The 16723-nt window shown below is 37.0% G+C and overlaps 1 protein-coding gene across 1 annotated transcript in view; it reads left to right on the top strand.

The window, feature by feature from the left end:
* LRMDA (leucine rich melanocyte differentiation associated) overlaps positions 1-16723 on the top strand; it is a 716652-nt gene that overhangs the window by 407200 nt on the left and 292729 nt on the right. Inside the window, exons 4-5 of the mRNA XM_061450997.1 lie at positions 49-175; positions 11728-11867. Coding sequence (XP_061306981.1) covers positions 49-175; positions 11728-11867 — 267 coding nt within the window. The remainder of the gene's footprint in view (positions 1-48; positions 176-11727; positions 11868-16723) is intronic.

The raw sequence follows: 16723 nt of genomic DNA, 5'->3' as shown, positions 1-16723 counted from the left end.
CCTGATTTAGTGGAGTATCATTTTTCCTGTTGCCTCTGTCGTTTGCAGGTCACTAGAAGGACTGAAAACATTCAGTTACTTGGAAGAGCTGATCTTGGACAACAATCTACTCGGAAATGACCTTCTGTTACCCAAGTTACCCCACCTCCATACCTTAACGCTCAACAAGAACCAAATATCCTTTCAAAGAAGTACCTGCAAAATGTCAAATGAGTTTTATGTGTCAGCCAAATTAAAGCATGTGAAATATAGTTCATGTGCAGACAAAGCATTCTCTCGTTTGGCACCTGGAATACTTCACAGTAATTTATTATAGGTCATTCATAAATGAAATGCACCATTATATCTTCCTGTTGCTCCATTTTAGTGAGAGATCTAAGTTATGGCTCTGAAGAAATCTTTCTAATAGATAAAATAGAGAAAGAAAATAATGTCAGCGCTACCAGTGTGCTGCAGTTCCTGTTTGCTTGGGGTTCTGTTGCAGGCTGACCTCTAGTGGAATAGAGAGTGCAGTGAAACGCTACTAAGTTCTTATACTTTAAACAGCTCTTAAAACGTTAAAGTAAAATAAAATAATAATAAAAACCCCACAAACAACAAGAAACGTATACCTTTCTCTATTTTAATGAAGGTGTTAATATACACGATTTGATAGCTGCTGTGCAACCTCAGCTGTAAAAGCAAGTCACTGTGTTCTTGGTGTTCCAACTTTGTATAAATTCCTATAAAATGCTGTCCAAATCAAGGTCTTGATACAATATAGTATTTAGATAGGTGGTTAAGGCCATTCGTAAACAGTCAGTCACTTCTTCCTATGCCCAAAGTTATTGCCTGCTTAAGTTTATTCAGAATAAATATTTCAGTATTTGTGTAAGTACTCTGCTGAGTCAGAGCCCCTAGTCTGTAGGCTTATAGATAATGGTCTCTAAAAACTAATTATCTGCAAGGGCTGGGCATGGAATTGATTATTAAATGATTTCCCATACTTTGACCCTTCTGGAGATTTGTGTAATACATGGTTTTACAAAAGTGAAAGGCGATCAAATTGTTGCCAAAAGGCCAAATGAGGCCTGCAGAGTCTTACAGCACAGACCATGAAAGACTTTTCCTTGTAATTGCAGCGTAAGGACAAGGCTGCTCAACTGCAGGCTTTTATTACAGACAATGTAAACAGAGAGCAATTTACCTCCTACTAGAGCAGAATCCTCCTACTGAGGAGAATAAAAATAACTGCAGATTCTGTGATTTCTGCACTTATTTTTTGACTCTATAAATAAATAGAAATCAGCAGAGTAACTTTTATTCTCGGCGCCCTGGAAATTTGCCAAGAGTGTCTCTTAAGCAGTAATGATCATAATTGTACTAGGTATTTGGCTAGATTTCTGGTTAATGCCAGGTTTCTGTGAGTTGGATTCCAGTAACTGCTTTTATTGTTTATTTTATTGTTTTCTGCCATGGTAAAATCTGAACTGATAAAGAATGTAAAGGAACATTTTTGCTGATCCTATGTGTGGTGGTATATCTGCTGTGTCATATCTCTTCCTACGAAGTATGAAATGTAAATTTGGCCATAGACCCAAGAACATATGAGTATATTTGTTGTTTGAGGGGGTATCAAGGACGAGCTTTGCATTTGTGAAAAGCAGGCAGGTGTATTCAATAAGAACTTGGTGAACAAAATCAGAGGGAAAAAATTATCCTGTTAGTAGTATTCTTTAAAGAATTCCTGCTGGTATCACAGACATACTTAAAATACTGTTGTCAAGTGAGTAAGCTCTCAAAGGCAATGATAACTTGATAAGAAGGATTTGATCTATTCTGGGATTTTATTTTTTTTTTTTAATTCAATCTTGAAACTATGAAGTTAGAGCTTTGAGGTTATTGAGCTATCCAGGTTCTAGAAATAATGTATGCATTTTGTAGTGTGCTGACAATAATTTAATAGGGGAGTTACAGAAATGCTTGTAAAACACCTAATGTATACAAACTGACCAGAGAAATAAAAATAACCGTTGTCCATCATTAACATTTTGAGCCCTAGGGAGGATCTCTTGTAGGAAAGATACAGTAGTCTTCAGAAGCATGGAGACCTTCCAGATTCCTGTTTTCATTGTGTATACCTGTTTGAAAAAGGTCTCTTCTGAACTTGAACCACTTCTGTTAATGAATGCTTTCTCTATAGAATTCTTTGAAAGATGTTCAAAAAAAAAAAGTACATTTAATAGAATAATGAAATCACAGATTGCACTACAGGAAGGACACAGGGGAGCATAGAATACTCATCTGAAACAAAACTTCAACTGGTGGAATATTACCATGTATACATAAATGTCTACATTATATAAAGATATGGACAGAGAGATATGAAAACAAACAAAAAGGCAAACTGACCCCTGTGAAAACTGGAATGACATGTAAACTTTAAAACTCATATGAGTATTGCTTATTATTATGGTGCTCTTTTCTATTTCTCATTTTAGTTTGGCTTAATCTTGATCCAGATCCTGCTTTGATAGCTTTGATATGTGGTTCACTTATTGTGTGGCATTGTATGTGTAATAACATTTGGTCCCTCCTGACATAATGTCTGGATACACTCTGCAAATGTGAAAGCTTATCTCTAAATCAAGTAAATACTTAGAACAATCGTCTGATATTTTTTTCTTCAAATACTCGTTTGAGTATTTCAGTTACAGTTAGGCCACTACCATTTTTCTACTAGAAGTGGAAGCAGCAAATTTAAATATTACTATTTTAAATACAGTTTCCTAGTGTTATACCTCAGCTTTTCTGTGATGTGTAACCTGTTGACAGTATTTTAAAATGCAACCCATATAACTGCAATACAGAAAGGATTGTTATCCATATTGTGCAGTATTGGATTACATTTCTCTAACATGTTTTTTTTCACTTGTGCTCTATGTTTCTACAAAAGTCTGATTTACTTTTGGAAAACACATCACCTTAGTTCCTCTATCAGACACAATGGGTGGCAGAAAGCAGTACAGACACACTGGAAAGAAGGGATATTATCCAGAGGGACCTTGACAGGCTTGAGAGGTGGGTCTGTGCAAACCTCATGAAGTTCAACAAGGCCAAGTGCAAGGTCCTGCACCTGGGTCAGGGAAATCCCAAACACAAATAGAGGCTGGGCAGAGACTGGATTGAGAGCAGTCTTGCCAACAAAGTTTTGGGGGTGTTGGTAGACAAGAAGCTTGACATAAGCTGGCAGTGTGTGCTTGCAGCCCAGAAACCAGCCATATGCTGGGCTGCATCAAAAGGACAGTGACCAGCAGGTTGAGGGATTTTCCCCCTGTACTCCCTTCTGGCGGGACCCCACCTGTGGTTCTGCATCCAGCTCTGGGGCCCCCAACACAACAGGGACATGGAACTGTTGGAACAAGTCCACAGGATGGCCACAAAGATGCTCAGAGGGCTGGAGCACCTCTCCTATGAAGACAGGCTTAGGGAGATGGGGTTGTTAGCCTGCAGAAGAGAAGGCTGCGTGGAGACCTTATAGCAGGCTTCCAGTATCTAAAGGGGACCTAAAAAATAGGGAGAGGGACTTTTTACAAGAGCATGTAGTGACAGGACAAGGGGAATTGGCTTTAAGCTGACAGATGGCAAATTTAGATTAGATATTAGGAAGAAGTTATTTACTGTGAGGGTGGTGATGCAGTGGAACAGGTTGCCCAGAGAAGTTGTGGATGCCTCATCCCTGACATTGTTCAAGGCCAGGTTGGGTGGGGCTTTGAGCAACCTGTTCTAGTGGAAGGTATCCCTGCCCATGGCAGGGGGGTTGGGACTACCCGATGTTTAAGGTCCTTTACAACCCAAACCATTCTATGATTCTGTGATAAGATGGGTGGTAGATAGGAAGTTGGTTTTGGAAGAGCACACATCACTACACTCACCTATGCTTGTAGTGGTAAGCCTTCTCCTTTTTACTGTGTTGACTAGATACTAAGAATCAGTCACAGAACTTCTAAATAGATTTATTCCTCTGTGTGTGTTACATCAGTGTGAAGTTTCATGACTTTTCACTGTGCTTGCCATGGCTGGCGTTACAGTTGGACTATACAGTGTAGGCATTTCAATTTCCTTTACACTTCAGTCTTTTTTAGTGTTTGGTAAAACTACTCAAAAGGGTAGCAGTTATAATTTGTCAACTATATATACACGTATGCTGAAAATTAGATGGTGTTCACTGCCTCACTGCAAAGTAGACAAGTCTGATAATGCATGAGATCTGTGATTCTCTGAAGTAAAAGCCCTATTACTTTACTTAGTCCAGTGAGTTGGTCATCCATTAAACATACATTCTATATACTTCTGAAGAATTGATACCAAAATTAGTTTACAATAAAAGTGTTGAATGTAGATGTAGAATTGAGGTATTGAATCTAGGTCTAGGTTTTGAATGCTTTAGAAGAAACCCAAAATTACTTAGAGCTCGGCAGAATGCCCTTAGTGGTATATATGTTACTTATGGCAAGATAAGTTATCAGTATGGTTCAGATCTAAGGATTATATGTTCTTGAGCCTTTGAAAACCACATGGATAGAGTACCTTAACTGAAGAATGTACCAATAAGTATTTGTGGTATAATCTGTCTTCACAGAAGTCTCATCATAATGCCTAACAGTTACAGCTTTATTTAACCCCCAGACTGTAGACTGTAACTTATTTTGCCTTTGTGCTGGTTCATACATTGTCCTGAAGTGCTTGAAGGCCTAGAAGGCCCAGTCTGACCAGAATCTCACTAGGTTAAGTGCTGAAGACATCATGTTTAGGTTGAATGGGTAAGTTCAAGACATAAATTGTCTGCTATTATGTACAATTCCCTATCTCCACTAAATGAAGATGTAAGCTGAAATGGTTGCTGTTATACACACACACACACACAGAGAGCAGTCTTTTTGTATATATGTCTGAGCTCTCTGTGCCGTAGTTGTGGATTTGACTAAATCTGACTGTTGCTTGTTGGACAACTGCAGGACCTGATGAGCCAAAAATCTTTCTTCTAGAATAAAATGTACTTGAAGTAAAAATTAAGTAATGTAAATGTCTAATGCCAAATGCCAAACATCTGTGGAAGAGGGAGGTAATTTTCAGTCCAGGTGGTTCCTTATCCTGTTCTACAGCAGTGCTCAGACTGGTTGAACTCCATATGTCAGAACTTTAAAAAAAATTGTGAGCAGCTGCTTTATTCTTGATCATTTCTGTGCTGCTTTGGGAACCTTAAGCAATATTTGGACAGAATAGTGTTAAAAAAAAGGGTAAAAATCCAAACAAAAACAAACCTTGAAAAAAAGGGACATATGGTTTCAGGATGGAAGTCTCTAGTCAACCAGAAATATAATTTGATTACAGGAATAGAAATATATCTCCTTTTTCTCACATTTGTGTACCTAACAGTGTTGAAACCTGGTCTTCAAACCTGAAGCTTTGGAAGCATGGGCTTTCTGAAATACCCCTAAATGTGCTGGCAACTCTGGCTACACACAGGAAACTAATGCTGCTCCAGTAGGCAGAATGTGATTTTTTTCCCCAACTATTCAGCCTGCAGGAATCTCTCCATGAGATATATGGACTTAGTTAATTGCAACCTGTGCTGCACCTTTTCTTTCTTGAGTAAAATGGTTTTTAAAATAAGTGAACAAGTCCTTATCTCAAGGCCTTATCTCCCTACCAGAAAGGTTTCAGGCCAGAACGTGGCATACAAGTGACTGTGCATGACATCCTATTGCACATAGAGAAGGGGAAAATGTATACTTGCATACTGCAAGCTATTTCTGTGGGTATCCAACCTTGAAGACCTAGCACATTCTAATGGAAAAGCGTTCAGGTGGCAAAGATCTTTTCACACTGCATTCGGATGAGAATTGGTAACTTCTGCTTCAAGGCTATTTTGCCTGTGGACTAGCTTGTGATTGCTACATCATGTTTGTGATAAATTTAATTGAAGCAAATGTTTCAAATGGTAATAAATACCCTGTTCATTTATGACTCTGGTAGAAGTGCTGTCCAGCTGTTTTAATGTTAGATTGATTGCAGCACTTGCATGACAGATGGTTAGTTGGCAGAAGACTTTTGAATGACAATTTAGGGTCTTTCTATGCAGTGGTCTGTAATTCTGTGTGATATTTCTGATATTCTCTTTATATTAAAAAAAATATTTTGAATGTGAAATTGATTGCTCTTTGCTTCCAAGAACTTCCAAAAGCAGTAATCATAGAAGGTCATTAACACAAAAAGCTCTCCTGTGACTCTTTTGGGGAAGTGGGATGGCTAAAAATTTGAAAAGACTATGTAGAATTTTTTGAAAGAAAATGGTGGAGCAACTTGGAAAGCACTGAGAGAGAACAAGAGTGGTTACTTTTCTCATAAAGTTAATGCATTTGATTGTGTGACTAGTAAAAATTGCTGACAGAGAAAAAGGTTACAGAAAGAAATCCCAGATTCTCTCGCATACTTCATACTATATAAAAAAAAAAAAGAGTGGTGAGATAGTAAATATGTATAGATTTGTTTGGACAGTTATAGGTTAGCATAGCCTTTCTGTAGAGTTGCATAAAATAATTTCATTTGAAAACTGTTATCAAAGGTTATGTTTCTGCATAGGTTTGACCAACAGTTGCCCCTGAGCATCAACCATGCATATGGTTATGCCAAGAATACCAATAAGCGAGGAAGCTGTATGGCATTTTGGCATGACCAGCATTAGTCCTCAGTAGTTAAAGCAGCTGGGCCCTTATATTAATCTATATAAAGGATTCATGCAGCATCTGCACCTTGGATATGTCCTGGAGGGACTATTGAAAGGACACAGTTAAAGAGTCTCTTGAGAATACAGAGGTCTGGAATAGCGGAACATGTAAGACATCATCCAGTATTTTCTGTGTACATTCTGTGTGTATTTTCTAATGTGCACAGCTTCTTAAAAGTGTAACAGAATGGTCATTTTATTGTGCTAACTGTTACAAGACACAGGTCAACATCAAAATATCTGTCTCTGCTTGTGAGGTTCTTCTAAAATTTACTAAGCAAAGTAACATTATACTATCCACTTGAAGTTTACACCTTTGACATTGTTCAAACGTAATATTCTCTAGGGACAATGTAACTTTTAAATCACAGCAATCCTTCCTCGGTAGTAGTCTGGAATACTGTGGAACTAATCCTTGAAGGGTTTGTAATGAACAACAGTCCTGCTAGCACTAGAAATTTAATGCAGGCTACAGGATTTTCTGCAAAACAAATAAACAAAAATATTATGGTCTTGCTTAGCCAGAGAAGAGAGGTACATAATTTGCTTTGGATTTTGCTTATTCTTTTTGTATTCTGGAGAACCTCAGAAACTATAGTATTGGGTACCAGATAATGAGTGAAAATAGACAAGACAGAAGATTCTTATTTGTAGGATATTTTTGATTACGTAAAACTATATTGCACTGCAGCTTAACTGGACCTACCATAGTACTACATTTTCTAAATAATTATATTGCTAATGTCTTAATATTGCTGGTAGCATTTGTTTTTCTGAACAGAAAATATGGTGACATGGTTGTGTGTGCGTGTGCATATGTATGCTGTCAACAGTCTACTGTAAATATGCACGTGCAGTGTACGTAAGTGTAACATAATGATGAGACATAAAAAAGTTAATCTGAGTGTTTCCCAAATTTGAAACTAGGAATAGTGCCGAAAATCAGTATAGTCTTTTGATGAGACAGAATTTTAAAGTATGTCTAGTATGTTTCTGTGAACTATTCATGGAGGCCAGGTTGTGTTTTTGGAGGGGCCATTGTTCTGTATAATTGCTGAGAAGGAATGATTTAGCTAAAGAGCTAAAGGGTTTAAAAGTTTTGTTACAAGTTTTTATTTTAGTCAATACCTGTTAAAGAGGCATCGATAGATTGGTAGTGATGACACTGTTGAATTAAGAGGTGGAATTACTACACTAAGGTAATTTAATTGTCATCACAGTGACACATTCAACCAGTTTTCAAACAACAGACCTTAGTGTAGTCTTTGCATCACTGTTACCTATTCACCTGGTGAAATGGTGACTTTAGAAAGACCAGTTCAGGGCTGTTGTCAAAGAAATTTAAATAAATAAAATTTAACTAGCACTGTCCATGCATTTAATTGTGGTTTTCCTATTTGGAGGAAATGGAACTGAAATTGATCTTAGAAATGGCACAGCAGGATTTTGCAACTCTTTGGGTCTGACTGCACCAATATAGCACTCCTTACGCTGCCACAATAAACCATAAAAAGGAAGCTGGCAGGAAAGTTTCAGACTTGCTTATGATTTTCTCCTTCTGTATTTTTCCAGCACTGTATTAAAAAGCCTTTACACTTTTGATGGCATCATATAGTTACAGTATTGTGATTAAAATAAATATATGACATGCTAATTAACAGTACACCAGAATTGCATCATGTCTTATGACTCATCTCTGAGAAACAATCATGAGAATTTGAATGGGATATAATTATTTTTTTCCTATGTGCTTTGTAAAGAATAACTGTGATGGCAGGTAGATGGGGTTTCTTGGAATAATAATCTGTACCTTGCTTTATTTTTTTTTTTTTTTTTGTTAAGAGGTACAAGAAAAAATAGTTTACATCATAGAATCATAGAGTAGTTTGGGTTGGTAGTTCTAGTACCTGCCACGGGTAGGGATACCTTCCATTAGAACAGGTTGCTCAAAGCCACATCCAGCCTGGCCTTGAACACTGCCAGGAATCTGGGGCATCCGCAGTTTCTCTGGGCAACCTGTTCCAATGTCTCACTAACTTCACAGTAAAGAACTTCTTCCTAATATCTAATCTAAATCTGCTGTCTGTAAGCTTAAAACCATTCCCCCTTGTCCTGTCACTTCATGCCCTTGTAAAAAATCCCTCTCTAGATTTGTTGTAGGCCTCCAGAACAGGATTTTTAATTATTTTATTTATGCTGTAACTGCTGATTCTGTCACAAAACAGATCATTTTTGATAATGATAAGCCACAGGTTGGTTTGTTCTCAGGTGTTGCTGGTGCCCTAGTATTTTGGGGCTGTCCAAGCCTCCAAAACTTCAACGTTTCTGTGAATTAGTGACCTTCTACATTTGAGGTGATTATGTCAGATTCTTGGGGTTTGTCCTGTGCACATATTTCTGTTTCTGTTGCCACTGAAATGGAAGTAATCCTAGGCTGCTAAATGTTTATTTAATTTGAGGGACATGAGTAAATGATAAAAGGCCTGGAAAGTCTCACGCTGAACTGCATGGTAAGAAGTCTGTGTGAGATTCCTGGTCACCTCTGTCATAAAATTTTTAGGGAGGTGTTTCTGCATCTAAAATCAGTGCTGAGGGTTTTGATATGAGATACTAGAATCTAGACACTACTTGCCAGATTTGAGGAGATTTAGATTTTTGGGATTCAGTTTACCAAATACTGTTATGTACCCAAAGCTCTTACTGAATTTGTTTTGTCTCCCTTTTGCCTGCATTCTGTAGGACTTTGATGCATAGTCTCACAGTTTTTTGCAAATCTAAGCTGACACTGCTCTTCATCATTATATATCTAAATACATTTTCATATTTGCCTTTAAGTCTGCATGGTCAGATGGGAGTTAGAACGCTTGTCAGCAAATTGTTGAAGAGAAAAGATTCTACCCCTGAAAAAGCTCTACTGAATTGCCAGGTATTCTGCATATTTACTCCACAGAAGAGGCAAAAAGTTTGGGTGGTGGCTTGTTGTGTTTTTTGGTTAGTTGGTTTGGTTTTTGTTTGTTTGGTTTGGTTTTTTTTTATCCTTTTGATAGGTAATGGCCAGATACAATCTAAGCTTTTCAATAGCTAACCCTGTGTGAGTTTGCTGTTATGGAAATCATCTTTTGTAATAATAAACTATTTCTCTCGGGAATCTTTTTGTAACTTAAGCCATCCTTCAAGAAATTAAGTGTTTCTCCCGTCTGAGGCAGGGTGCCAGATTCAAGCATGTATGTAACAGTCTTAGGAAACTTTTAAAAAGGCTTTCGCTTGAACATATGTGGAAAAACAGCTTGTGACCTTCCCATCACAGTCACATATGTCTTGAAAAAGCCATAAAAAAGTTTATTCAAAGCTTGAGGTCCAGATATGAGAAGATGAGAATTAGCACCAGACTTTAATTGGGAATTCATCCTGGCTACCAAAAATCATTAGTATCTGATGGTGCTACAAAAAGACTATTTTCTTAGGTTTTGGTTGATTACTTGCTGGCATATAACATTCCATAATATGGCTTTGCCAAACTAAAAGCATTTTTACCTTTTTAGTTAATTCATAGAACTAATTTCAAGCCTTCATTTTTCTCATTCATACAAAGTGTTTGAGTATGATTCTTTATGCCTTATGTGACAGAACATTAAGAGTAGATACACTTATTTTCATCTATTAATATTAGTAATTATTATCATTAAACCCATGTGTGTTTGGAAATAAAATAAAACTTAAGGCTTGTAAAAGGAAGGCTGCATTTTTAACAGTGAAGCTGCTCTTTCCATTCTGTATTGCTTCTGTTGTCCTTAAGATATTGGGGTGAAGAAATAAAGCAAGTTCCATCAGCTAAAAATAACAAAGATAACAGAAACACATAAATCAAGTATAAATAATAACAACACGAGTGAACTGAGGATTTAAGACAATAGTTGTGGTCTCTAACAGTGGGAGTGGATAAAACCACAGCGATTAAATGCCTTTTAATGGTTTAAAATAATTTATTATTATTGCCTAAGTCAGTTTTTAAACAATGAAAACTTCTTACATGCATATGTATGACTTCTCTTTTGAGAATCACACCATTTTCTTTGCATGTAAATTAAAAAAAAATAAAAATGTATAGTTTGAGCCTTGGAGACTGTCACACTATAGTTTACCAAATTAATTTATTTGATCAATCAACAGTGTGCAAATGGCTGAATATTGTTATGCATAAACCTAGCTGTGATTTCCAATATTGCAGTGATTATATTGTTTAATATAGTTTACAATATCAAAGGTGTATTGTCATTACTTATATTCTGAGGAATGTAGTTTAAAAGCCTCATGAACACCAAATTATAAGGCTATTTTAATGAAAAAAAAATGTGCTTTAGAGGACTTTAAAGCTTCATCTATAAAATACTTGTAATACTGAAGTCTTTAAGTTGCACTTAGTGAAGCATTAATTGACATATACTAATTGAGTAGTTACAAATGTGTTACTGGGACATTCAAAATATTTTTATGCTGGGAATGAATGTCGGTTGTTGTCATTTGACTTTTTTTTTTTCTCTTTTTTTTTTTTTTCTTAAACTCATTTTCCAGTGGACTGAATATATTAGTGATGAATGTGCTGTGAAACTAACTGTTTGTTTCCATGCTGGAAAAGTTTCATGGCTCCAGCAATTGCTAGCCATTTTACTGCACAGCATCCATCATTTTGTCAAAGTTTTAATGTTTTTTACTGAACCACCTAGGAAAGAAAGGGGGAGAAAAGAATGACAAAACAGCCAAATTCTTTCGTTTCATGCCAAAAAAATGACTGAAGTTTATCCTTGTTTGCCATTGGAACAATTAATGTGACATTTTCCCAAATGCCATACTAAACTTGATTGTCAGTTATTGAAATGTATGTTTATATCAGGAGTGGTGCAATTCTAAATGCTTTTTTCATCAATGTCATTGAATCCTTAACCCACAACCTTTGAAACATAACAGAGTTAGAAAGCCTTTTGGACCATTTGGCTGAAGTTGTGCCCTCACTACAGTATCTCAGTTTGCTTGGAAACATGGCATGCCCAAATGAGCTGGTCTGCAAAGAGAAGGATGAAGATGACTACCAGAGGTACAGGTTAGTGTTTCCACTTGTAAATGTGGTAAGGTATGTCACTTTTGTTTTGTTACTGGAGAAATACTGAACTGAAACCAACTCCGAGTCTCAAACCAGATCTGCACTCTATTGTGAAAGCATTGTTTCATATTCTGCAATGAAACACCTGGGAATTTGAATAACACCATTTTGGTGAGATCACTCTCAGGAACCCATTTCAAAAAATATTTCAGTGCTGTACAGCTCATGTTTGAGTTGAGCAGGTGTGCACAGGATTTCCTGAATGTAAGTGCTCATAGGTGCCTACTTAGAAGCCTGCCTTTCTGTAAAGCAACACTTAATGTACGCGAAGGATGACAGTCAATAAAAAAACCCGATCACTACACTCAGCCAGTTGCATTGTCTTCTGCTAACATTGGATTATGGTGATGAGTTTCTTCTCTAGGCACTATTATCTCTAAGGTACTATTAAAGAACATAGAAGAAAGGACTCCTATGTTGTGCTGCTTTACTCAGAGTGGTTAGTGTTTAGATTAAAATACCCCCCCCCCCAATATCACTATAATGCCTTTTTAATGAGCTAGATTACACAAAAGGTCATCTGGAAATTAATATGGAAGCCTGATAAAATACCATATGTCCAATTGATCCAACTGAAATGTTGCAAAAAATTGCAAGGGTTGTTTTTTAATAAATAAAGTTACTTGTGTCTGGTGACTGTAAGTATATGTCCAAAATCTATGGAATATCTGCTGAAGTGACATAATTTTCCTATTTATAACTTTAAACACAAGCAATTATAAAAAAAAACCACAAAAAAACCACCAAAAACAAACCGACAAAAACCAGAGAAGTAGTTGGAATTCTTTTTCCTTGCTAATGTCTGATACAGGGTTTCAGTCTCTGTGTGCTGGTACTTTTCACATCAGCTGAAAATGGCTGTCTGAGGCAAGTCAGAGCAAAGCAGCACCAAGCAGCACTAGTCACCATGCTGTAACTTTGCAGGGCCTGAGCTTACTTTTTATCAGCAGATCACCTGCAGTATTCAGAGTTATATAGTAAACCACTGATTTTATCTTCATGTAATCCAAACTCTGCTGTAGGAGTTATTATAACACAATACAACGTGACAAAGACTAAAAGCAGGTTTATTGGGAAATGGCGTGAATTCCATGCACCAGTTTATTGCTTGAAAATGCTGTAGGATGAAACAGCAGCACAGCAGTCTTGAGTATGGATATGTTTTTTATTTTGTTCTAAATTTTTGAGCTGGATTTCTAGGTTATCTTTAACCTAAATACTTTCATCTTGTAATGATTCAACTTTTGAATCCAGTTTACCTGTGGAGTTTTGGTTTTCACCACTTAGAGCAGCCTAAATTCAATAAAATATTTTCCCATTGCTTTCACACTTAAGTGGAAGGTATGCCTACTATCCAGCTTGCAAGAGTCTGAAAGTGCTGTCTCTATGTAAATTTATGTGACATTTGCACTAGAGAATTGCTTAAAAAATGAATTATATTTCTGCAGTTTACTGTTTTTCACTTTAAGTATGTTTTCTGACAATATGTCTCCTATTAATCATTTAAGCAAAAGTAGTACATTAAAGGAGCCATTCAGAGGCAAGAACCCATGGTTCATTTAGTGCTGTCTGAAAAAATTCTTTATTGATTGACATCCTCTGTGGTTATGTGATGTAATATTTATAGTATGCCACACAGCCATACATCAAAACAAGAATGTCTGTTGTTTCATTTCAGTGCAAAAATGTTGATTTCAGGGAGGTCAAGGTAGTTTTAGGTCATCTCATGGCAAACCACCGTGTCAAAGTGTGAAGTGATTGTATTCATGCAGTTTGAAACTGCAACATTGTTTCAGTTTTTTTTGCCCTCAGTTTTTCAACCCCTCTTTTTTCTTTTTCTTTTTTTTTCTTTTTTTTTTTTTTTAAATTAAACTAGGTTAATTAAAACTCTTTAAAGAAAAAAGAATGGTCTTGTAATTAGTTGAATGATTTGTGGCTCTGCTGTAATAATTAAATCTTTCTGATCGTTTTCTCTAATTATTTGTTACACTATATGAAATGCATTTCTAAGTCAACATTAGACTCAAAACCCCCCAAAATGTCTGTCTGTCTGTTTCTTTATCTAGTGGGAAATGTATTCACCTACATGGTGGAATTGATTAGAAACACTCTGCTAATTTTATTCTGAATAGCTAAATCAGAGTTTTGAATACATGTTCTGAAGCGTCTAGGACAATTTTTTCTTCCTTCTCTGAAGTCTGCAGATGTATCTCACAGATTTAGCAGCAGTAAGCTCTCCTGAGTGAGAAATTATTTGTATTTTATCAAATGTATTGCTTCAAGTCTCAAAAGCAAATGTCTGATATGGCCTTAATCTTTTTTTTTTATGGTTTGGAGTAACTTCTTTTTCCTAAATTTTTTTTTTTTTTTGAGAAAATTTGTCACAAATAAATCATCAAAAGATTGCATTTCAGTGAAGCCAAATTATATAGACATTTTGCTTTACCGTAAAATTTTATTCTGAATAGGAACTTCTTCTAGTAAATTTTTGCAGTGACCATTGGAACCACAGTTTCATTTTTCATTGAGCTTTAATTTCATTCCTACTGAGTTCAATTAGAGTTCAGTCTATTTAATTCCTCAACCAGAAAGAGAAAGGTGCTAGAAATCAAAGCTTTACTTAATCTTCTCATTCTAACAAACTGAAACGATGTGTAAAACCCCAAAATCTCAACCTTGAAAAAGTGCGGAAAATCAAATTTTTAACAAATCAAGGTCCAGTGATTTACTGTGATATTAGCAACAGAGATAAAAAATATTACACATTTTAAAAATAATCAGGTTTTCTTATAAATACTTGGAAAATTTATGAAACTATGCTTTTTGTGAAGAAGTTACAATCTGGTATCTCAGGTAATCTGTTGTTATACCTTTTCTATCACTGTTAATATTAAAACGTTTCCCTAGTTTTTCATTATAAATAGATTTTATACAAAAATATTGTTGTGACTTTTTCACAAAGTAATTTTCTTTTTTTCTAAGAAACATGTGAGTGTGATTTTCTTTTTTTTTTACAAAAGCTATGTTTTTTTCCATCCCTGTTAATTCCTTTCTGCCTTTCAAATGTGTAGAACAAATTGATGAAAACTTTTCTATGTTTGTTACTGGAATTTTTGTTTGGACAGAAGAAAATGGACAGTTCCTTTCTGTGGAATTTTTATAGGCAAACTTAGAATCATAGAATAGTTTGGGCTGGAAAGAACCTTAAGATCATCGAGTTCAAACCCCTTTGCCATGGGCAGGGACTCCTCACACTAGACCATATCACCCAAGTCACTGTCCATCCTGGCCTTGAACTCTCCCAGGGATGGGCAATCTGTTCCAGTGCCTCACTACCCTCACACTAAAGAACTTCTTCCTTATGTCTAACCTGAACTTCTCATTGACTATTCGTTACAAGTCTCCATTTGGACATTGAGCCATTGACCTTAACTCTCTGTGTGCAGCCATCCAGCCAATTCTTTATTAACTGGGTGGTCCATCCATCAAATTTATGTCTCTCCAGTTTAGAGACAAGGATGTTGTGTGGGACAGTGTCAGACGCTTTGCACTTGCCAGTGAAGACTGAGGTTAAGAAGTCCTTGAGAATCTAAACCCTCTCCAAATCAAGGGTAACCTGTTCTCCCTTTTCCTTATGGAGAGAGCCCACATTATCCTTAGCCTGTCTTTTGTTTGCAACATACCTATAAAAGATGTTCCTGTTACCTTTGATATCTCTGGCAGGACTCAATACTAATTGGGCCTTACCTTTCCTAACCTGACTCCTAGTTTCCTTGACAAGTCTCTCTATTCATCCCACGCTGCCTGTCCTTACTTCCACCTTCTATAAGCTTCTTTTATCCTCCTGAGTTTTCTCAGCAGCTCCTTATCCATCCATGGAGGCCTCCTGGCCTTCTTGCCCTATTTCCTTTTAGTCATCATGCAGCACTCCTGAGCTTGGAGCAGGTGATCCTTGAATATCAACCACCATTCTGGGCCCCCCTGCCCTTCTGGGCTTTATCCCATGGAACCTTACTGAGCTGGCTCCTGAAGAGGCCAAAGTCTGCTCTCTTGAAGTCCAAGGCAGTGAGCTTGCTGCACGCTCTTCTCGCTGCCCTAAGGATCATCTCATGATCACTGCAGCCAAGCATCTGCACTGCACTGCACTGCCTTGGAGCATCACATTTCTCACCAGCCCCTCCCTGTTGGTGAGCATGAAGTCAAGCATGGCACCTCTCCTTGTTGGCTCCTCTATTACTTGCAGGAGGTAGTTGTCTTCCACACAATCGAGGAACCTCCTAGATTGCTTGTGCTGGGCCGTACTGTCCCTCCAACAGATATCGGGATGGTTGAAGTCCCCCATGAGGACAAGGGCCTGCGAGTGTGAGGCAGCTCCTATCTGTCTGTAGAGTGCTTCATTTACAGAGTCCTCCTGATCAGGTGATCTGTAGCAGACCCCCTCATTAATGTCCCCCATCGCAGTTCTCCTGTTGACTGTAACCCACAAACTCTCAGTTGGCCCCTCCCCAGGCAGCATTCCATATTCTCCAGCCTATCACTGACGTAAATAACTACACCCCCTGCCTGTCTGCCCCGGCCTGTCTTTCCTACAGACAACCAAACAAGTTTGGTTGTTTTTAAAACCTTTTGGTTTTTTTTCCATCATTGTAAAATGTCTTTAGTTTCTTTCTGCTAAACAGATGCTTTAAGTTCTCTACTTTTTATCTTCTTTTTTTAAGCTTTCTGTATTTTGGAGGTGATATTTTGTAAAGGGATATCTTGGGGGTGAGGAAGAGGAAAGAATATCTAAAATGTCA

Source organism: Pezoporus flaviventris, unplaced genomic scaffold (genome assembly GCF_033815535.1).
Source record: "Pezoporus flaviventris isolate CSIRO_AGI_PZ_B2104156 unplaced genomic scaffold, CSIRO_AGI_Pfla_v1 ptg000001l, whole genome shotgun sequence".
Taxonomy (NCBI): Eukaryota; Metazoa; Chordata; class Aves; order Psittaciformes; family Psittacidae; genus Pezoporus; species Pezoporus flaviventris.
Note: the sequence above shows the minus strand (reverse complement) of the source record. Positions and strands in the feature narration are given on the sequence as shown.